Source organism: Seriola aureovittata, chromosome 20 (genome assembly GCF_021018895.1).
Source record: "Seriola aureovittata isolate HTS-2021-v1 ecotype China chromosome 20, ASM2101889v1, whole genome shotgun sequence".
NCBI lineage: Eukaryota > Metazoa > Chordata > Actinopteri > Carangiformes > Carangidae > Seriola > Seriola aureovittata.
Window position 1 is genome coordinate 12,319,623 of NC_079383.1, and position 22,229 is coordinate 12,341,851.

Below are 22,229 nucleotides of genomic sequence, written 5' to 3' on the forward strand. Positions count from 1 at the left end.
AAGCAGACTCAGATTGAATGCCTGGTAGGGGTGAGCAGCTCTGCTCTGCTCCAACTTTCCTGTAATTACTGAACTGTTTCAGGAACATCTGTCGCTCCCTACACTTGCATTAACTATCTGCTCAGTGTGCACTGCTCAGTAAAAAAAAATTCTGCATCTGAATTTTGAAGGGAGAGAAGTAATACACCTGTCAGCCTCCTCCACATCTTCCCTCTATGGGTCAGTTTGTTTGAACTGGGTAAGAAGATAATTCCAGAACATTTGGTTCTGTACTATTAATCCACTAAATTGAATAACCTGTCTGAAGATGTGTATCCTGTGTGTATGCAGTAACGCAAAGCACAAAAGGAAAACAAAAACTGATAACACATTCATAAGTTGGCGAAACTAAGCATGTAAAACAAAGTGAAATTAAGTTCATAAAAAGGCAAGCAAAGATGTACTGTCACATTTAAAATGATGTAATCCAAAATAATGAAATTAACTCGAAGAACAAACCAATTACCCATTCATCTATCGATTATCCAGGAGACTGTGTCCCTCCTTAATTTGCTGCTTGTTGTGGAGACCCAGACCTCCACTCAGAGCCCAGGGGAACCCGAGGAACTGAAGAACCACATCAGCCAGAGACTACAGAGAGAACTCACCACCTTCTTTAAAACCTTACTCCTCCGCCTCACACACACCGCTGACAGGTAAGAGGATTCCACAACAAAGTCGAACTGAGGGCAGTTGAAAAGGTCCTTCATTTTGCCTTCTATCACACTTTAAATATTAGCTGTAAAGTTGCAAATTAAAGTTCATAAGTTCTATGATAAACTCACTTCTTACATCATCATACTACAGTGGGTATGAATTTATTTTTTATTTGCTTATCAAATATAAAGTACTGAATTCTGCATTGACTGTCGCTCAGGGCGACCAAGGCACAACTGACCTTCAAAGACCCTTCTTCTTCCAGCAATATGCCAGAATATTTCCTACGTCAATTCCTTCTTCATGAGAAATAAATGAATTGTTACTCTGTTCGTTTATTAGAATGTATTCTCAGGTAATGCTTTTCAGCCTTCCTGTGGGGTTAGTAAATTGATTAATATCCGGAGGAAAAAAGAGACTGAGGAGTTCTTCCACTGTAGGGGAAGTGCTTATTTCAGTTAATTTGTGATGGAAATGCTACTAACTTGTTCATTTGGAACACGACAATGAATGCCAACACACATAAAAAGCCACAGATTTATCATAAGGAATTGGTATGCCAATTGTCTACATTCTCTTTTTCTTTTTTTTTTTCCACCTCTTGTCTGCTCTCCTGTCTGTCTGGTGTGCTTGTATTTTTCTCTTTCTATCTCTGTCCTTTCCTGTCTGTCCAGGCTATGTCTGGCATTAGCAGGTCCCTTCAAGAGCCAGCTGGCAGTCTGTTTGCTTCGCAGCCTGCGGGTGTCTGACGCCCCACGTTTCTATGGCCTTCCCAGCCTAGAGAGGACACTGCAGGGCATGGTCAGCCTGACTGCCCAGCCTGGCTGGAGCTCCCACTGCCCTGACCTGGAGCCGATCTCCCTCTGCTCCAAGTATCTCAGTGGGCTATTAGAGGTGTGTGCTTGTGAATGGCGCGTGTGATCAGCTCTGCGTCTGCACAGTATTATGCATATGTTCATGTGTTTACATGGGCATATGCAAGCCTGTCTCATCAGAAATGAGACTGCCTACAGAAATGAATAAAACAAAAAGCACAGTACTTTCTGAGGAATTAATTAAAATTAAGAAAAATATGGTTATGGGACATGAATCACAATAGGAAAAAAATCTCATTGATTAAATATGCCACACTGTGAAGATGCTGATGAGATTAATCAACCTTGCCTATTCCATCTGTTCAGTTGTTCAACAGTCCATAAAACAATAGTGTAACACGGTTTAGACCAGCTTGCACAGCAGTCCTCAACACAGAGGTGTCCAAACTTTTATTTTTTTCTTGGGATTGAAGCTCCCTGTGGAATAGACTATTCTGTTTACACAATGAGCAGCTTTTATTAGATGAAGAGGGAAGGTTAATTTCCTTTTCAGTCAACATCTCCAGTAGCTGCTTCATAACAATCGGATATCTAACTTTTTTCACCTCAGCCTTCTCAGCCCTCTGACCCACCTCTCACCCAGGACTCCCTGGCACTGTAGGGCCCTAAAGCTCCGCAGGCCTTGGGCTCATCTGCTCTTCAGTGCAGTCCCACATCCTGATGGCACATCAAAGCAAAATAATTAGTCTCTGTTGTATTTAGCCTTTCGGATTTAGTGAGTTGCATGACAAGTATACAGTACTCAGTAACTCAGAGAAACAAGCGCTCTTTGTTCAGTCAACTGACTTTGTCTTTGTTGTTCAAATGACAGAAACTGGGAGCAACATGTGATAACAACCACTTACCATATCTAAATAACGTGCAGTTCTGCCAGCCATGTTTTCATAGGATGAGAAATTCTGGATGGGAAACAATGAAATACATGATAACACTGCATTGCTCTTTGTTTCAGTATTCCCAGTATAATCTGTGTCCTTTGTGCAGGTGATCTCCTCATTTTATGTTGAGTGGGGAGGCAACTCCATGTCTTTCATGGGCAAAGGTGTGACAAAGAATGCTGTCATCTGCTTGCTTCACCTGTCCCATGAGATGTTGGCCGAAAAAAACAAGGACAAGGCAAGTGTCACTGCTAACAGTGCTGTGAGGACGCTGGCGCAGAACCGACCACAACCATACTATGTGCTGTAGATAGTTTTATGTACTTATGAGTCTACGCTTTCGGCAGGCAATGAGCACAGTACTACACAATATTAAAACGTTTTAGAATTAAACACAAACACTTTGTTTTTTTTCCCCTTCCTTTTTTTCTGCCTCAGGACTTCATTTCCCAGTGGTCTTTGGGAAACGAGGCAGCTGCTGAGGAAGCTAGTGCCTCTCATCTTGGTTTGGCTTGGCTCATCCCACTATGGGTGGACCGAGATCAAGAGGTGCAGAAAATCTCTATCTTCTGATTTTTCTTGAGTATAAACTCCTTCTCTCATAAAATGAAGTTTCTAGATGCTTGGCTTTTGGGACAAGATGAAACCCTATAGAGTTGCGCAAAAACTCACAGACAAAAAGGAAGCACATGACAGCTAGTCATACCAAATTCTCTGTCTCCAAAAATAACTTCCCACATAAGTCAGTCTAACAGACTCCCTTGACAAGGTAGACTCTGTCTTTGCCATCATCAATTTAAATCCTTGTCTTGTCTTATGAATACCAATTTCTAGCCAAATTCACATTTAATATTGCTATAGATAGATTTCTCATAACATTAGCAGCTTCCACCTTGTTTTGAGGTTATTGTCCTATATCCTTCTCTTCCTGTTCCTCTCTCTGCCCTCAAACATCCACTCAAATCTGTCTCTCTCTCCCCCCCCCCTCCCCCTCACGTCAGGTGAGGTTTGCCAGTTTGGGTTTGGGTGGAGCTCTGTCCTCGGTGCCCAGCGGGTGCCAGGCTCTGTGCGCTAGCTGTCAGAACATCAGCGGAGGTCTGTGGGGCACATTGCTCAACATTCTCCTGGATCAGCAGGAGAGCAGCATGGTCCGCAGGGAGGTAGGATGTTAGAGCTGCAACTGTGCTCTGTGTCTCGTCTGAACAACCCATTTTTTTTATCCCGGGGGCAAAATTGAGAGCACTAGACTGTTAATTTTCATATTTGCTGAGATGATTGACAAAAAGCAAATTGTCAAAACTGTTGCTGCTTTGTCCTAAAATTACTTTTCAAGTTTTAACTCTCGTTCACACAACTATCAGACACAGTGAAAGCACGGCATATTTCATACTTAATCAATGGTCAGAAAATGTTGTTGGCCTCTTATGTATTACCAGCCAAACACAGGCAGATGGCAGTGTTGCTGATGCAGTCTAACTTGACCCAGTGTGTGTGTGCGTCTCCTTTTTTGGTTTGTGTACCCAGGCTGCATTTATCCTGCAGAACTTGCTGGTGATGCCCATGCCTGCCAACGCAGAGGAGGCCAAGGACTCCCACTGGCAGGTCAGCAGCTCTGCCAGCTAGTTAAAAAGCTTTTATAGACCATGAACTGTTTTCTCTCTGCTTCTGTTTCTGTTTCTATCCCCCTCTTCCCTTCCCATCCCTAACTCCTCTCTCATTGAGCACTGCGGGGTTCAAACCAGGGGTTGTTTCTAGAATTGTAGCTGTACTTGGGCGCAGGTTTCCAGTTCTCACATCCAAAATAATTAAGTTTAAACACCAACTGCATCTTAATTTGGGATGTCGTTACTCGCAAAGGGAGCTGTATGTCAGAGGTGATAAAATCTTCTTATCTTTTAAAAGCAAGGCTTGCTGTTGACAAAATCTGATGTAGTTGTAAGTGCCAGAAAAATGTTTATCAAGAGAGATATTCATAGCACAAATCAGGCCACATAGAAGGAGAAAAAAAAAAAAAAACTCTTAGATTCGGTGTTTGCCATGCAGGGACTTTTAGGGGAGAAAAAACAACAAAAAAACTAGGACACAAATCGTCATCCAGTAGATGTGAAATGCCAGTCATATCACTGCCATGACTAAACTCAAAGTAAATTTCCCTTCAAATATAGATCTTGTGCAGAAAAGGTTAACCCCTCTGTGTTCAGTCCTATTTCTCATGTCTGTTCCTTTTGCTCTGTTCCTATTAGTGAAAAATCAGTGGAAGTGATACAACAATTTTCTGGCCTCTCATATCTGCGTGCAACTTTTCCCACATTTCACCCTCTCCTCTTCCAGCACCCGTGTGTCCATGATGAGGTGTCTGGTGTCTCTTTGGTGGGTCTTCCAGCGCTGCAGGCTCTGCTCTACCACTGTCAGTACTTCCAGCATGTGGCTCTCTCTGCCTCCATTTGTTACAGAGGCAGGTACATGTTCCACTTACAGCCTCGTGCTGGAGCCAGCAGTGGCACCAATCCTCAGGAGAGTGATTCACTGGGTAGGCTGTGCCTCTTGTATCTATGTTAGATTAACATACAACATACAAAAAGAGAAACCAGTTATAGCTTTGATAATGTGGATATGAAAACTTGTAACCAATAGTTGTATTGTTGAAATTTTCCTCCAAATTTGTCTTTTATTTTCTACCCATAAATAAAGTGCTCTTTTAGTCTTGGTGTCATTGTGTGAATCTGCTTGTCTAGATTCGGAGAACTCTCTGTGGTTCTGGAGATGCGACCCACCAGCACCCACTATCAACTCCAGCAGACCCTCCAGCTCCCTCTCTACATCCAGCACTGTGGTCAGCGAGGCTCTTGTACCTTCTGATATAAACACCAAGAAAATAAACAGCTCAGTTTAAGTCAAGTGGATCCTCACGTCTTAATGTTTTCCGTTACAGATGAGAGGTTCAGGGCCACACACCCCTAAGGCTCTCTCCTTGTTGAGCATCTCAGAAGACGCCTCTGCCAGCAGGCTGATGGCTCAAGGTACTACAGAGAAAGAGTGTGTGTACGTGTGTGTGCACACGTGCATTCACAGTCATAGTAACACTGCATGGTTTAGTACTTCATACCATATAAACCTTCACATTTTCCTTGAGAAGCAGTGAAGCCTCATTGTGGTCGGCGATGATAATAAACTAAAGCCATTCCCCACGATTGTGTGTTTATATTTCCATCTTACATACACAATTTGAAAAGTAGAGCGCTGTTCTCCGATATTTTGCCTCAGTTTGATGTTTTTGATTATGTGGTCAGAGTATCTCCAGTCACAGACAGAGACATGATTCACACAGTGTGTGTACCTTCGGGAAGGCTTCTCTATTAGCTGTCTATTGATGTGTCTCATAGGCCAGAGTGACACAGACACCAGCGACTCACTTACCTCCCAAGACTCCCGACAGGGCGAGCCCTCGGCCGTGGAGCCCGTTGTCATGGTAACTCCCGACCTTCTGACGGCCCACTGTGGCCTGCTGACTAATCTGCTGGCCATCCTGTCAGATTTCACCCTCACTGCCATCCGACACAACCGGCTCCTCCAAGCCCTGGCCAGGTAACAGGCCACATTCTCAGTGCACATAAACATAATATAATAAAACCAAAAAGATTTCTTGTACAGCAAACACACAGTGTTTCAAACACTTCAACTCTTTTAGTTCAGTAGACATATCAAACTTGTTCTGCTTGCAGGAGTTTTTTTCAGTGTAAATAAGAGATCATAAAGTCAATACTTTGATCCCTGGTAACATATTTTTGTCATTTTCTTTTTATAATAATGAAATATGTGTATATTTTATTCAGCAGAGAATACATGTTAATTGTAGCCTTAATCACCTCTATTTCGAAAATTCCAATCATCGTTTCTTTTCTTCCTCAGTCTGGTGGATGTCAGGCCCATTGAGAAATGTCTGACTGAACTGAAGACACTCAACGTCCTACCAGGAGAGAGAGAAGACATCAAGAGCCAGGTAAGGAACACAGCTTTTTTTTTTTTTTTTTTTTTTGTTATTATGGCTTACCACTAAAAACCTGGACTGGTACGTTTCAGTGTCAGTTTCAGTGCAGCAGTGTGAAGCTGTCTGAGGGTACCTCCAGATTTCAGTGTGGGTGGAATACTCAACAAGCTCATACCACTGCTGTTCCAGCCAGGAAAATTAGCTTTTACTCATTCTCATTATACATTCATTTTCACCTTTTCCTCCATCCTTACCTGCTCAATAAAGCTTTGCATGTGAATCTGCATGTATGTTTCGTGAATCTGTAACAATTTCTGCCCGTGTGTATGTGTTTCTAGCTTGTCACCCTACTTCAGTTCCTGTCCAGCTTCTCTAAGCTGCTGCAGTCATGTGTCACAGTGAGCCAGGAGCTGATTCCTAAACTGGATTTCCTGAAACAGCTGTTGACCACGCTGGTTGCAGTGCTCATGCTGGACATCAAAGGATTAGGTCCGAATCTTATGTTAAATTCAAATTTAAATAAATAAAGTTGGTAATAATAGCCCAAAAACATTTCAAAAATGTTCACCATGTCCCATATATGTACTACCCTGTATGTCACAACAATCCTATCCCTAGTCCAATGTAGACATTTATCCCACTCTATCTGCAGTGTGCCCCACAGAGATATCTGTGTGTGACTTTGTGGCTGTCTTGTGTCATATAATTTGTGACTCATGCTTTCCCCTCTTCAGATGCAGGTACCCGGGACACGGTTTGTGCATGCTGGGCAGACGCGTTTATGCTCCTGGCTACTCTGGTGAGGAGGGACAGCTCAGCAGTGTACCCATCTGTCTCTGCTGCGCTGGGGAGACGCTGGCGGACATTTGCAGGTACACAGATACTCAGTTCTGTCTGTGTGTGTGTGTGTGTGTGTGTGTGTGTGTGTGTGAATGAGTAAAAGTGACAAAATTAATTATTCATTATTTATTTAATTATTTGTACCATTTAATTAATTGTAATCATACATTATAGATGCCTTCTCACAATTTGCAATAACAGATTATTGTTTACTTTGGTAACGTTTACGTGCTTCATTCAGTTCAAGATACCCACTGCACTTAAGGAGTCAAGATCTTGACACATGATGAAATTGGGCTGTAAAATCATTTCTCCCTCAATTCATAAAGGCTGATAATCATGATTAGGGTAATTATGCTGATTGCAGCAACTCACTAAATCATCAGGATTAGCATTTTAGGTTTTGTGCAGCCTTAATTCTGGTTCAAACAAAAGAAATTATATCATAATAACAGATTTGTTGCATCATTACTGTGTGTATTAACTTCCCTGAACAGATGCTGGGATAAGATAATTGCATCCTGTCCTTTTACTACCTCCACTCCTCCCACTCATCTTCTTCTGTGATTAATGGTGGAGCGGAGAAATGCGAGGAGTCCAGTAAAAGATGAATGCTGAGCCTTTGTCCATGTATTTATGTCTGTGTGTACATGTTCATGATATTCGGGTGTCTGCATACACATTCAAATGAGTTGTGTTTCCTTCACTAGTGCATACTGCCTCAGTCATGGACAAGTAACCAGCTGTCAAGGGATTTAAACAATGTATTTGCCATTTTGTCTTCTCGTTATTCACTTTTTTTAATTTTCCCCCTTTGTGTCTGCAGGAACTTTATCAGTGTGTGTGACTGAGAAGTTTGCAGACCCTCTCCTCCACACAGTGGCTCTGCAGTTTCTCTGTACAATCTTCACAGAGGAAGCAAAGAGTCGGGGTGTAGAGGCCACAACCCCGAACTCTAAGTACGCAGCTGCTTTGTCCGACATTGTGAACGGTCCCTCAGCCAGCCAGCTGTGTGAACTGTTACTGCAGGTACGCAGAGGTGGCATGTGGTAATCTGTCCAGACCTTGGTACACAGTGGAAATTAGAATGAACTAAACTTGATTACTTTTTTTATGTGCAAATATGTATGTGTTCACGGCAAAGTTACAGTAGCTTTAATGGTATTTACTGTATATAGTTCACGCTTATGCGCAATGGTCACTGTGTCCCTCTGTTGATGCCAGAGTTTTGATAAGAAGACCCTTCAGGATCCTTTAAAGAAGCTGACAGCCCGAGCTCTGATGACACTGCTAGCCTGCAGTCCCACAGCTCAAAACCATGCAGCCAAAGGTAAATCCCAAAACCTCAGGCAAGCATTAGTCTGTCACCTATTTTTCTTTTTTACTACTTTTTCTTTTACTCCTTTAAATTAAAAATGAGTCACCAGCCTGTTTTCTTTTGTGGTTCCCCATAAGACCCACCAAGTGGTTTCTTTATGTTAACCTAAATTAGCAAACTCTGTCCTGGAAGCTTCCAAAAATGCTACATATTTAGTTTAGAAAATGACTATTATCTTCATTGCATCTCTCAACCAATTGCTTAGTTTACCACCATAAATTAGAGCTTTTTTATGCAATTATGGTGCATAACTTATTTTCAATCTTGACATAATTAGTTGTTAACTGAGTTAAATCTGTATCATTTCATCCTACTCTGAACCTCTGACTTTGTTGTGTTCCAGCCGGTTTAATTGACAGCTGTGTGGAGCAAATGAAGCAGACTTACTCCCAGCTCCACCTGGAGTCGGTCCGACCCGGCAAGGCTTCACACCGCAAAAAGGTGAGCAGAGACCGGCTGGAAATTTCCAGTCTCAGCTTTTCTGTGCTGCCAGTGTTTTTTTCCATCGGGTAGAATAACAATCTGAATTCAACATGAATGAGTTTTTGGATAAATGTTATGAACATCGACTTACTCTTCTTGAGCAGTAAATGTGCAGTAAAGGGTGTTTTTAACTTGGGACAATTAAACATATTGATCTTTGTGTTGTGTTTTTCTGTATTATCAGGAAGAGGGCCATTTAAAGGAAGTCAAGCTGACTGTGGAGATCCTGCGGAGTGCTCTTTACTGCAACGATGAATGCAAAGTGAGCCTCTGTGTCTGCCTTTTAATTCCCCACTGCTAATTGTTTTTTAATGGAACCTCAGAGAAACAACGCTGTGTCTGTAAATGAGATCCGCCTAAATGTGCATGGCCCTGCTAACATCTCAGCAAGTTTAGCTTTTTAGACCCTGTAATGGCATTACTCACAAAGCATAGTAGCTGGTTTTCATTTTCTAAGTGGCTTTTGAGTCATTGGTGGTTACCTCAGACTAAATAACCAGGGAGGCTTGACTGCAGTGCTCACCAAGCCACGCCATATTCTACTCCTCACGTTTTTCTTGTACACTTATAAAAAAATATTGAGGCATTTATGTTGATTACTGCCATCTGCATTTGTGCTGTTGTGTAAATCAAGGTTTTCTGTTGTATGACTTTAACCAGCTGTGCATCTGTAATCATATACATGCCTGTATGTATATGCCTTCTCTACATGTGTTGTGTGTCTGTGTGTGTGTGTGTGTGGGTGTAATGTATATATCCATTTGGATTTGGGTGTGTAGGTGGTGGCCGCAGATGCTCGCCTAACACAGGCCCTCTATGCTCTTTGGCCTTGGCTCCTTTTGGACGACCCCACCATGGAGGCAGTGCTGGAGCTTCTGTGCGTCTATACGGCCAACTGCACCACAGGTCTGTATGTGTGCGTCTGTTTGGTCGTTCTGTATGTCTATGTGTTTGTGCAGGCACTGTGCCTGGCCCGTGCCAACCCGTCGCCTCTGTCTGCGGTTAGCAATCTGACTGAGTCACACACACTTCGCACTAAGAGCCCCATTGTCCTCTCCGGTGACCACTGAACAACATTGTGTCTCACTGTATAAGACCAGTGCCTGCTTGCCTGCCAGTCACAATGGGCACAGTGTCAGGATCTTGGGATCAAGCTGCATGGCTGTCTCACTGTATATATGGCAACGGGTTTTAGACCAGTGAGAGATGATGTGGGGAATGACAGAGCATCTCTGTGTCGCAAGAGAAATTAGTATTCCATCATGCAAATGTAAAAGCCATGCATGTGGAAATCAGAACAGCAAAAGACTTAGGAAAAAAAAAGCTTTTTGATTGGGGAAAGGCGAGATTCATGGGGAGGAAGCAGTTGGGAGTTTTATCTTTGATAAACGGCTCGTGGGCCCTTTGATTTCTTTGTGTGTGCATGCATGCATGTGTGACTGATGTAGTTGTGCAATGGAAATCAGTTTCATCAGTGAAGGAAAGGAAGTTTTGTGTGTGTGTCTGTGTGTGTGTGTGTGTGTGTGTGTGTGTGTGTCTGTGTGTGTGTCCCTCTGTTTGATTGGCACCGGTTCCTGAGTAGGTGCGTGTGCTCTGATCTAAACTCACTCGCTTTAGACCCCCCATAAGCTCAAGCTGTGAAGCACCAGAAATCAGTGAAGTCGGGCACAGTATTTCCCTAAAGGTTAACTGAACAGCAGGTTTTGTTCAGGCTGCATGCAGCCAGGCTTAGTATTACACCATCCACCCTCAGGCTACCATTTCATCTCCTGAGACTGCTACATTTCTACTGAATGTTTCATCTCCAGTCTACCTCCTTTATCCAAGGCTTTGTTTGCACTGCTAGTTCAAGTCAGATTGTTGTTTTCATCTCCATCACATATTTTCATAGATATTTTTGTAGCAGCCTCAAAACCGGCTCCTACAGACACACAGAAAGTAATAAAAAAAAGAAAACACATCTCTTTTACTACACTTCCATGGAATGATCAGTTCCATATGTTGCATGTTTTCGAAAATGAATCAGATTTGAGGCGGCAGTGGGATCAGCTTGGAATCACATGGGTGAAGTAGATCCATTATAAAGCAGACCTCTCTTGTCAGTTTCATGATACACCAGCTTTCTTGACAGGTATTGAGATAACCTCAGGCTAACATCAGCATATGCCTGTTGCTGTATGTTACCATTTTAGGGATTAGCATAACCAACTAGCTGTCATGTTCACCAATAAGAAACATCAATCAGTGTCAGACTATGTAATTTCTCTGTATTTACATGTAATCTACTGCTGAAGCAATTAGCCATGTCCGTTATACTGGTGTTAATAAGGTGCCAAAAGAGAGATAGTTTATTTGCATCACTTATTTGTGCCTTATCTATTTGTGTTTACGTTTCTGAATGGCCTTGTAATAGAATAAATTGTAGCAACAGCCTAGGGCTAAATAATTTCCCTCCCTCTCAGAGTCTAAAGGCTGTCATCATCAGTCAGGGTGCTTTCATGGTGAATGAAGATTAAAAGCCAGTTAAAAGATGAAAAAACTTTCGGAGGTGTTTTAAAGCCGTCTGATTCAACCGCTGCCTTTAAACTCTCACTGTTTTGAGATGACTACGAAGGGAGTTCCACTCCTCTTCATCATTTTTGTCATTTGGCTAGACAGCTTCTACATCAAAACAAGCTGTGCATGCAGCCGTGCAGAGATGTTTTGGTATAGTGGGCAGACAACCATGCCGGTCAGTCTTTATTTTTGCAGCCACTGGTGCTGGCTGCCCACCTAGCTAGCTTTAAGATAAACAGAAGCAACCAGTTCCATCAACAAGAAGAAAAAGTGTTTCATTATGTTTGTGTTTGACTTTTCTTGATGCTAAAATTGGCTAGCATAGCTGCTAAGAGTAGGTAGGAATACAGTGCACACCAGAAAGACTGTAAGGATGTTTACTGTTTTGATTAACACTTCTCATATAACGAGACTGAAGCCACTGTTTTTGTAATTGTAACTGTAAGCTTCATGTAATATTGTATTTGCACATTTGCCAATAAGTGACACTTTCCTATTGCATACATTAGAATGCTAAATTTCTAGGTTGAATATTACATTACATATTAGCTACTCGCATTAGCTACACCCACAATCCACAGTCCATTGTGTTTGAGCATTGCCCTTAGTGGAAAAGGATGGAATGATGGCTTTTTTTTTTTTTTTTGGTGTCAGCACAATTATGTCAATCAGCAGTACTCCTGATTGGCTGCCTTTGGGACAGGGTGCATGCTCGTGGAAAATGTTTTGATGATTGAAAAGGTTATATTAATGTAATTCCTCTCTCCCAGCATGCAGTTCTCTTTGTGGCAGCGGCCCTGGTGTTCCACCAGGATTGAAATGCTCCTCCAGTAGCTCTCTGATGCACGCTGTCATGAAGCTGGCAGCAGGGGTCGCCCCGGACAACAGCCCTATCCAGAAGCTAGCCTTCTCTCTCTTGGCTAACCTCGCCATGTCCCGCGACTGCAGAGGGCTCCTGCAAAAGGTTCACGGCCCACATTTTTTGAACATGATATAATAATGGCATAAATTTATTAGGCAAGACAAACATCTAATTGATAAGTCAAAGAAAATATAAATTTAATATATTTGTTTTTCCTGAGAGAGAGATATGAAAGATTCAGAATGCATGAGCATCAATTTCTATTCCTAAATATAAACCTGGTCAGATGAGCCATTTCAGCAGAAGTTTCTTTTTAAATGGCAGTTAAAAACAAATTAACAATTAAAATAAAGTTTACTTATGTGAGATATAGCATGAATCACATAACATAAGCTTCACTCACAGCCTGTCTAAAATCTCCCTCCCTCACAATTACACTATGCTGGCTGGGGAAATATTTTCACACTGGAACTCATCAAATTTCACTTCGTCCTTTCCTGTTATTTTCAGAATAATTTCCTGCAAGCTTTCCCGTCGGTGCCGATGCCCAAGGCAGGTGGTGTTAAGGCCACGTCTGTGGGTGGAGGTGGGAGCCTGCTGGGCCTGTGGCTGAGGCTGCTGGTCAGTCTCTCGTTCGCGGAAGACATCCAGCAGAGCATCCTTAGGGTGACCGGAGCCCTGGAACTTCTGGCAGACCTGGCACCTCTCCGGCGCCATGCGCTCCTCACCCTCCACAACCTCTGCTTCTGCCCTGCCAACAAGCCCCACATCATTGCCAATGGTATGAAAGGAAAGCAGCGGTTGAATTTATTGATCTCGTGCAGAAATATGAAAGTGTTTAAGCAGCAAATTACAAAAGGAAAGTCTGTTTTTGATACGTATCAGTGTTTTTTCATCATCTGATAAAAACACCATTTCATTGATGAGGTGCTCTGCGGTTACTCACATCAAAGGAAGAAGAAGATAGTCATAGCATTTGATATTGAACAAATTGTTTTAGGAAATGCATTTGCTTTTTTTGCAATAAGTTACATGAAAGGATCAATTGCTGCGCTCGTGTGCTGTAAGTAGGGGACCTGTTTTCCTCTGCTTTTAGTATTTATGCTAAGCTAACCTGGCTCCAGCTGTCTGCTTAAAGCACAGGTGTGAGACCTATCAATCTTCTCATCTACTGTGACTCTCTGCAAGAAAGCAAACAAGCTTATTTACCAAAATGTCAAACTATTGCTTTAACATAAATTTAATGGTTAAATCTCGAAACTGGTTTTTACCTTTTCTGATTACCCGAAGAAATCGTCTTTATATACAGTATTCATATCAAACCTGAAGGTTTGTTTTGGAGTCTTTGTTCCTTCTAGTGTTTAAAAAAATATAAAATCACTTAACACAGCTTAAAAAATTATTCATGATGGAAATACTGAGTAAAGTGTAAGAAGTTAAGTATCAGGTATTTTTTTTTTTTTAGAGCGAGTCACATTTAAGTTCAGGAAAGTAGAAAGGATGCAGCAGGTGTACATGCATGTGTATGTAGATGAATGATTCCGAAACACGTAGATGAAGAAAGGAGAGGAAGTTGCAGAGAAGACTTACAGACAGATTCTATCCCCCCCATGCAGTGCAAGCTGCAGGTGGGAGTTGTGGGTCCTGGTGGGTGTAATCTGTTGTGACATTATTTGTGTTTCCTGTGCAAAGATCACATTTCCTGTGTATCTTGAATCGATCATTAAGATTTCTTTTGTTAAATTTTTTTTTATTTTGTTAAATTTCAGTGTGTTCATTTTAATTTTTTTTCTGTTTTCAGTATGTTTTATCCAGGTCAACAGTTTTCTACAGTATATGCCAATATATAATATGAGTTTTGATAATTACAATCCTTTTGAAGGGTACTGCTGTCGACTTTCTAAATTATGGAATATATTACTTTTTTTTCCTGCAAATTGATGGCTATCTCACACTTGATGAACGCCTCTGATTATCTGCATGTCCGTCCTTCAGACAAAGCCATGAAGTCATTGTTATGCTGTCTGGAAAGTAAAGAGTTGGAGACTCGCTGTATGGGAGCGTCTGCACTTTGGGCATTGCTCCATAACAATCAGAGGGTACACACACACACACACACACACACACACACATACACATGCCACCAAGCTCTTAAAGTTTATTTTAGTGACTGCATTTATTGGCTGGAGTTTATTGGTGATATATGTCAAACTAAATCCTGGGGTGTCTTCATGCTATCTGCTTCTATGCCTGTTAGACATAAATAAATCTGCCTGAAATCTTCATTCTACTCACATACAGATGGCCGACCTCATTTATCTCACGATTATAAAACTGAAAAAATGTACTCTCCTGGTTTTAGGCTCATCAACATAACTCTTCCTAATTTGTCTTTGTAATTTCTCCTCAAAGGCCAAGGCCACTTTGAAGTGTCCCTCTGTGCGATTGAGAATCGAGGAGGCACAAACCATCTCTAAGAAAGGTATGAATTTAATCACTTCGATGAACGAATGTCAGCAGCTGTCCTGGCACTAAATCTGGACATTATATTTTCATCTCCCATTGTTTACAGTTGTGTTTTATTTTCTGTAACCTGCAGATGCAGAGAACAAGCCTACAAGTGCCTACCTGTTGAAGTGCCTTGAAAACCTTTCCCAGCTGTTAAGTAACTGATTGTATTTATATATTTTTTGGTTTGTTTGTTTAGTATCATGTTTTATACTGAAATATGAATTAATTTTGATATTAAAGTGCCACGTGGCAGATTTTAGATACAGTCTTGTATGGTCTGATTTCAGTCTAACAAGTGTACAAATGATGCTGTACTTTTACTTGAAAGAGCAGTGTCACTTTTATACCGGCGCAGAGCTGTTGCAACACACCACATACACAATAATGAAGAGTTCCATGGTAATGTGAATATGCCAGGCTGTGCAGTGCTTTAAAGTAATTGCTAACATCACCATGCTAACATGCTCAATGAAAATGCAAGAATTTTGATGTTTAGCAGGTACATTGATTACCATGTTCACCGTTTCACTTCAGCAAGTTTTGCTAATGATATTTGTTAATTCGCTTTTGAAAATGAAAATGAATGAAAATGAAAATGAATGAAAATGAAAATGAATGAATGAAAGGTCAGTAAAAACTTAAGGTAAATCATATGTGGACCATGAAAGTCATAAAATAAAAATTTCAGTGAAAAAAACCCTCATCAACCGCATGCTGATGCAAAAGGTCAGGGGATCCCCAAAGCCATTAGACGTTACCCATATAGGAATTTTTAAACCTTAGCAAATTCTTTTAATCCCTCCAGTAGCTGTCGAGATATTTCTGTCTGTGCCACATATGTCAGCCTCATGGTGGCGCTAGAGGAAAATTTGGAGGATCACTCAAATCAATAGGATTCATCTTCTGGGAAGACCATGAATGTCTGTACAAAATTGAATGGTTATCCATGAAATTGTTGAGACAGCTGGGATGGCTAAAAACCTTCTCACAAACTAAATTTCATTTCAAATCAAGATTTTACATCCTTTATTCATGAATTTATATTTCAAAATGCCACACCAGCATCAAAAGTCCGAACTGAGGTGTGAAAAATTGTTGCACATAAGATGCAAACCAGAATCTTATGGTGGCGGTGGACAATGTCAATAAAATCTAGAAAACTTCAGTATGTATCCCACCGTGCAGCATTACGCCATAAGCTTGCCTCCCATTCCCAGCCCTGGTGATAAAGTGCCCCTTCTGTGTGGAATGAGCTAACAGTGGGCTGCCATGAAGTGTGCCCCCAGTAGTTCAAGTGTTTCTCTGTAGGCAGAGAGCTAGCAGGAAGTGCAGCTCTGGTGCCTCTCCACTTGTCTCATCAATGCAGCTTTCATTCTCCCTCGGTGGGGCAAGATGGAAGCTGTACAAAAGGACCACTGGTACTTTGTGGTACTCATCTTTCTCCCTTTTCTTAAAGGTATGGAATTGATTTTTGTGTTTTTTTTATACTTATATGTTTTCAGTGAATTATTCTTATAACAGGCCCGTGATAGAACCTTTATTGACACTGATAAAAGTGATATTCATTGTTGTCTTCCGAGATAGTCTGGAAACTGTGAGTTTACGTGTTTATGTTTAATTCATAATCAGTAATTAAAAGTATCCTTTATTCCACAGTTTCTTTTTAGTTAAATTGGAGGGGAAGATTGTAGGAATGCTTGTTATTGTAAGTTTTGTGATACTCTGAGACATTATTATTCCAAACCTGCCGTAAGTCTCCCTATAGAGCGTCACCGAACTCGAAATCAGCTGTCATTCAGCTTGGGGGGAAAAAAAGGCTTTGAAAACTTGGAAGCTTGATCACCGACTATTGTTAGGCGTGTTTATGTGTACTGGCTCAAATTAGCCTAATTACCATTACCCAAGGGATGGCCTCAAAGCTCTGAATGGCTGGCTTCAAGTAGAGGAATTTAGGGGGGAAAGCATGTCCTTTTATGCCACATCGCACAGGTGTTACCATGAATACTTACATTTTGAGGGCTTCTGAACTGATAAATGAAAATGTTAAAATATAATCAGTTGTAAACATACAAACAATGTGTCATTTACCTCTTTTTTTTTTTTTTTTTTATCTGATGAGACTGTGAAACGAGTATAAATTCGTAACTGTGTTGATATGATGATTTTGACAAAATGCACTCTGTCCAGTTGCTGTCCAGCAGAAAGAGGCTGTTACAGTTCGACTGGAGGAAGGGATGGTTCTTGACTGTTTGTGTCCCTGGGATGGCAACCTCAGCATGGTGTCCTGGACTAAAGTGCCAGACAAGTATCCAATTGCTGTTTTCCATCCAGAGTACGGGGTGGCCTTCTCTCACCATTACAGGAGGAGAGTAGAGTTCCTGAGGACCACACCTATGGATGGAAGTATTTCCATGATGAACGTCACTCATCAGGATATTGGGCTGTATCACTGCTCTGTTCAGACCTTCCCTCAAGGACCCTGGACCAGGAACATTCAGGTGGAGGATTTAGGTAAAGCAGCGGACAGACAGTATGACTGTCATTTATCGAAAAAGTTTTGACTTTTCACTATCAAGTGGCTCAGTCTCAACCTGGACTTAACTTTTTTTTTTCAGAATACAAGTGGAAATTTTGAGCCAACCCCCCACTGTTGGAAATGAAACTTAACAGATTACTGTTTTTTAATTTCCACTATGCATTTAGGTTTCTGTTTTTCTTTGACAAGCTGTTTTTCTCCGCTTTCCTGTTTTTTTTTTGTTTACAGATGAGCCCCCCGAAGAAGAAGAAGATATCACAGAGGCGCCCAGCCCGCTCACCCCGGAGGTGACTGTAGCAGACGTAGAGTTGGAGGCAGAGCAAAACAGCAACCTGACCATCAGCTGTAACCACAAGCACAACGGTACCATTCACCAGGTCATTTTGGAGAGGATGCCGCACAGCCAACCCTGGGGCATCATCGGTGTGTGTAAGAAGGTGGAAATGGGCCTGGTGAGCGAGGACTACAGCGACAGGGGAACGGTCAGCTGTGCCGACAGCCTGGATGTCAGCCTGCACCTGACAGGTGTGGTGCTGGACGATGGAGGTTTCTACCGCTGTACCTTCAGCACAGATGTTGGGGTGCAGACCACCACTGTGCTGCTCTCAGTGGCAATTCCAGGTACAAAGACTGACATCACGCTGAGGTTAAAGGTTAACACCAATGTACATATAGATATATGACTGATCGTCTCTCATCCTTAAAATGATTTATGGAAGGAAATGTACCTCACAGAGAACATTGATTGATGAAACGTAATGGAAACAATAATCTTACCTTTTCAGCAGTGTTAGCTTTGCAAAGATTCACACCTGCTTAAACCACAACATCCTGTGGTCTGTCTCTGAGTATTGTTACCTTGAAGCTTTGTTTGTGTGAGTGTGTGCTACATGTATGCTTCAATGTGATGTTTTGTCGGTCTATATCTTTACTGCTGCTGTCAAATGAAAGCAAGAATGATAATAAAAAAAAAAAAAGACCTTATAGAAAAAAATCATTGCTTTCAGGTTGTTTTGTTCCTTTTTTTCATTATTTACTCTCATTTTATAACCAGGTGGATTCAGCCTATCTGTGTACATGATGTTTATTTACATCGGGGCTGGAGCTGCTGTGCTTGTTCTATTCATCGTCATCATCATAGTAGCATTAAAGCAAAGGTAAGATCTCACACTGTCTTTTCCTGTATCTTTTGCAAACAAAACGTCAAAACTAATTTTGATTGTAAAATAATGGTGTTGTCTGTTTACTGACATGAAGTGCTTGGATCTTTGCAGTTTTAAACACAGGGCTGAGTGACATAATTGAATAAGATATAACCGAGTGAGTAGAAGTTCTGCTTTGATCTAAATGCTAACATCAGCTGGCTAACATGCTCACAATTACAATGCTAACATGCTGTTTTTAAGCTTCACCATCTGAGTTTAACATGTTAGCATGCTAATAGAGTAAAGAATCATTGCTAATTAGAGTAAAATGCTGAGTGCAGGGTATTTGGTAGTAAACCAACCAATTGGATGTTTTTATATAAAGAAAGGTCGGGTACCACAGAATTATTTTTTTAAATTTTAAAGTGGAACATGTGAGCAATTTAAGAAAATTTGTGGCATGAACAAAATACACAAGACCTGTCAAATAGAATGGCCTCCAGCACAGATGGAAATCACACTTCTTTGACTTAAGAATTAAGAGTCAATTAATCTGAATGAATTCGGAGTTATATATGATACGGAAATAGATTTGGTTTGATATCTATAATAAACTTTACGCAAAATTGATATTCTGCACACTGTATCATCATCATTATCATCATCATCGTGGCATCAACTCTTGCTTTGACAGCTGACTCGGGGCTTTTATGGAGGTGCCAAAATCTCTGTCCTATTAAAGGACCAGTGTGTAGGAATTAGTGGCATTTAGCTGTCAGGATGAAGATTGCAACCAACCCCTTCCCCTCACCCCTCCCTTTCCAAGTGTGTAGGAGAATCTACGGTGGCTTCAGGCAACATGAAAACTTGAAAGGCCCTCTCTAGAGCTGCTGTAACCACATTTAATTCCATGCAATAGCTGTTGAGACATTTGTTCTGTAATCACAGAGGAGAACATGTGTGGCACAAGAGAAATAGTGAGAGGATGGGATTCATCCTCTGAGGATCACGAATGTTAGTTGAAAATTTCATGGCGATCCATCACGTTGTTGTTGAGATATTTTAGTTTGGACCAAAGTGCTGACCCTATTCTTTGATAATTAGTGTTTTCGTATTGATAAGGAAATAACATTAGTGCAGTGGGAATTTGCTTTATTATAAGTACAATGGTAAAAAAAAAACACATTTTTGGTATTTCCTAGCACCTCAAGTGCTGATTGGTTACTTTTGTCTAATGATCACCGCAGGAAGAAGAACAGGAGAGAGGAATACAGAGTCAAACTGCACCCATCTCAGAGACAGGTAAGCGTTGCCGCATTCATTATATCTACTCTTGTGTTTACACTTGACACCCTTACGACTCTCCCCAACCTTCTCATCGGACATGCTCTTAATTACAATACCATAACACTTTACCATTAATCTTATTTGATACAGCACATCCCATCATCATGTAACCTGATACATTGCAATGTATGCTGCTTTACAGTAACTGACAGTGTAACAGCATTTGGATAATGTAATACAGCAGCTTGTCAACTTGTAGCAAAAATATAGCAAGAGTTGGTTGAAAATGTAATTTCATCTTATAAATGACTTAGTAATGTGAATATGAATAAGTGTAACAATCATATCGCTGATTAACGATGTAAGCATTCAAATAATTCAGTTATGTTCCTATTTAATTAAAAATGTACTGCATTATTTATAAATGTTTTTAGTGTGAGAATATTTAATAAAATGTCTCACATCTTTAATGATGTAATAACGGCTGTGTTACAATGTGATTTTATGCTATCATATATCACATTTTCCGATTTGAGCCCGTTTAGCGTGACAGTTTATTACTTTTTGCCAAGCTGCTCATAACCTGCCACATGTCCTTGTGTGTAACACCTCTAATACTCACAACATTTACCACATATTCACAGCCCAACTTCTACGAGAACATCCCAATGTGCCCCAGGATTACAAAGAAGTCCAGACAGATAAGAACTTGCCCTGTGTACGCCAACCTTCAGACTGTGCAATCGCACAAAACCAGACGTCAGCCTCATGATAAATGAGCGCACATAAATATGATGTACTGCATAATGTGAACGCGTAGTTTTTATCTGACACAGATGTCAGTGCGCGCCAGGGTTTTTTTTTTTTTTTTTTTACAAACAAATCATGTATATGAACAAAAATAAAGGTATTTTGACAAGCGCTGAGCACAATTTATTTGAGTTTTTTAATAAGGCGCAGGGATCTCGCTGACACCGATTAATATTCGTACAGTAATTTGAAATGCATTTAAAGCTGGTGCTCATGTAAGTCTCAGAACGCTGACAAGTTTCGTTGGGTCAAGCCCGTAATTAAATGTAGTATGTGCTGCATAATTACTGTTGGGAAAATATTTGTTTTGGGCAAAACAATATGACAGTAACCATCATGCAGAAAGAGCAGACAAAAGTCTGTATAATCATTCTTTCACTTCGCTAACCCCTGAGTAAAACGATTGACAAAAGCTTGTGTAATTGCTCTCCTTTTATTTTCATCCCTCCTGGTTTCCATTCAAAGCTTGACAATGGTGTCTAATCATCTAACGGAAAAGAAAAGCAGTCACTCAGCACTGTACCATCACTTGAGACGGTTGCTTTCCCCAAAGGACTCTCTGTTTAGGATGGCTGCCTTCTAGTTGCAACACGCTCTTATTATGAAAGCGAAACTCTAATTAGCTAATCCTGTGCTTCAGTTTATAGCTCCTGATACTTTGTCTATCTTTTGTTTATTGAAGAATCTTTGAGGTTTTTTTTCATTTTTTTATTCAGCTTTATGAAATGTAATTAAAAAACAAAGGCAAGTTTTCCAAGTTATATTTATTGTTTTTATGATTTTCAAGCTTGCCTATATGCTATTGTAAATCAGTATTTAAGGTTTACGGTAGCACTATTAAACTGTTGTTTATGTGTTATGTGATTAATTTATCTCCATAGAAATGGAGGCAGTGGCAGAGGCAGTAATGGATATGCGGGCTTTTCTGCTAGGAAACAACACAAATGTGGACAAGGTAGAAATGTGGAACATAAAGAGACAATATAGTTTTGGAATCACAAGTTTCTGCCTTCATTCTCTCATCTTGCTGTTCCCGGCAAAACAGCGGAACCTGGAAGTGTACATTCGACTGCGATACTTGTGATACTGTGTATGTGACCAGCATTACTTAAAACTGATCATGTGATACTGTTAGTGACATGCTATTATATAAATGAAACATAGTGTCAAAGCCAATAAAGCCACTCGCTTGTTTCCTGTCATGTGGGGGTGTGACAGTGGGTAACTAAACTGAAAGAAATAGAAACTGTAGATTGAAAACTACACCTAGGAAACCAAACAATTTACTGTAAAATGGGATTTCCACCTCTGAAGCTCTCTGGTTAACACATTGTATCATGTTTTCATTAAATCATATAAAAACTGAAGTGACTACTGGCAGCAG

At 40.8% G+C, this 22,229-nt stretch overlaps 2 protein-coding genes across 5 annotated transcripts in view; both read left to right on the forward strand.

Annotated features, from left to right (window-relative positions):
- The window catches only part of rttn (rotatin), a 33,023-nt gene extending 17,698 nt beyond the window's left edge, over positions 1-15,325 (forward strand). The window contains exons 27-49 of the mRNA XM_056364961.1: positions 529-695; positions 1,371-1,590; positions 2,556-2,687; positions 2,888-2,998; positions 3,451-3,609; positions 3,974-4,051; positions 4,781-4,979; positions 5,185-5,282; positions 5,382-5,469; positions 5,833-6,034; positions 6,359-6,449; positions 6,776-6,926; positions 7,172-7,309; positions 8,104-8,306; positions 8,502-8,607; positions 8,999-9,096; positions 9,323-9,400; positions 9,918-10,044; positions 12,465-12,658; positions 13,067-13,337; positions 14,552-14,655; positions 14,969-15,038; positions 15,156-15,325. Of these exons, the coding sequence (XP_056220936.1) occupies positions 529-695; positions 1,371-1,590; positions 2,556-2,687; positions 2,888-2,998; positions 3,451-3,609; positions 3,974-4,051; positions 4,781-4,979; positions 5,185-5,282; positions 5,382-5,469; positions 5,833-6,034; positions 6,359-6,449; positions 6,776-6,926; positions 7,172-7,309; positions 8,104-8,306; positions 8,502-8,607; positions 8,999-9,096; positions 9,323-9,400; positions 9,918-10,044; positions 12,465-12,658; positions 13,067-13,337; positions 14,552-14,655; positions 14,969-15,038; positions 15,156-15,229 (3,159 nt within the window). The 3' untranslated portion in view covers positions 15,230-15,325. The remainder of the gene's footprint in view (positions 1-528; positions 696-1,370; positions 1,591-2,555; positions 2,688-2,887; positions 2,999-3,450; positions 3,610-3,973; positions 4,052-4,780; positions 4,980-5,184; positions 5,283-5,381; positions 5,470-5,832; positions 6,035-6,358; positions 6,450-6,775; positions 6,927-7,171; positions 7,310-8,103; positions 8,307-8,501; positions 8,608-8,998; positions 9,097-9,322; positions 9,401-9,917; positions 10,045-12,464; positions 12,659-13,066; positions 13,338-14,551; positions 14,656-14,968; positions 15,039-15,155) is intronic.
- A 1,034-nt stretch (positions 15,326-16,359) lies between these two features.
- Positions 16,360-22,212, forward strand: cd226 (CD226 molecule). Of its 4 annotated transcripts, none has more exons than XR_008826114.1 (7): positions 16,361-16,523; positions 17,255-17,578; positions 17,832-18,224; positions 18,658-18,760; positions 18,878-18,923; positions 19,996-20,050; positions 21,727-22,212. XR_008826114.1 is itself a non-coding variant. In XM_056364315.1 (6 exons), the coding sequence occupies exons 1-6, from the start codon at positions 16,460-16,462 to the stop codon at positions 20,812-20,814; spliced, it is 1,074 nt and encodes a 357-aa protein (XP_056220290.1). In that variant the 5' UTR covers positions 16,360-16,459; the 3' UTR covers positions 20,815-21,717. The 4 variants fall into 4 exon arrangements, 2 of the variants coding, with proteins under 2 accessions (XP_056220290.1, XP_056220291.1); XR_008826115.1 differs by lacking the exon at positions 21,727-22,212 and adding an exon at positions 20,680-20,746; XM_056364315.1 differs by lacking the exons at positions 18,878-18,923; positions 21,727-22,212 and adding an exon at positions 20,680-21,717 and having other exon boundaries at positions 16,360-16,523.
- The last annotated feature ends 17 nt before the right edge of the window (positions 22,213-22,229 follow it).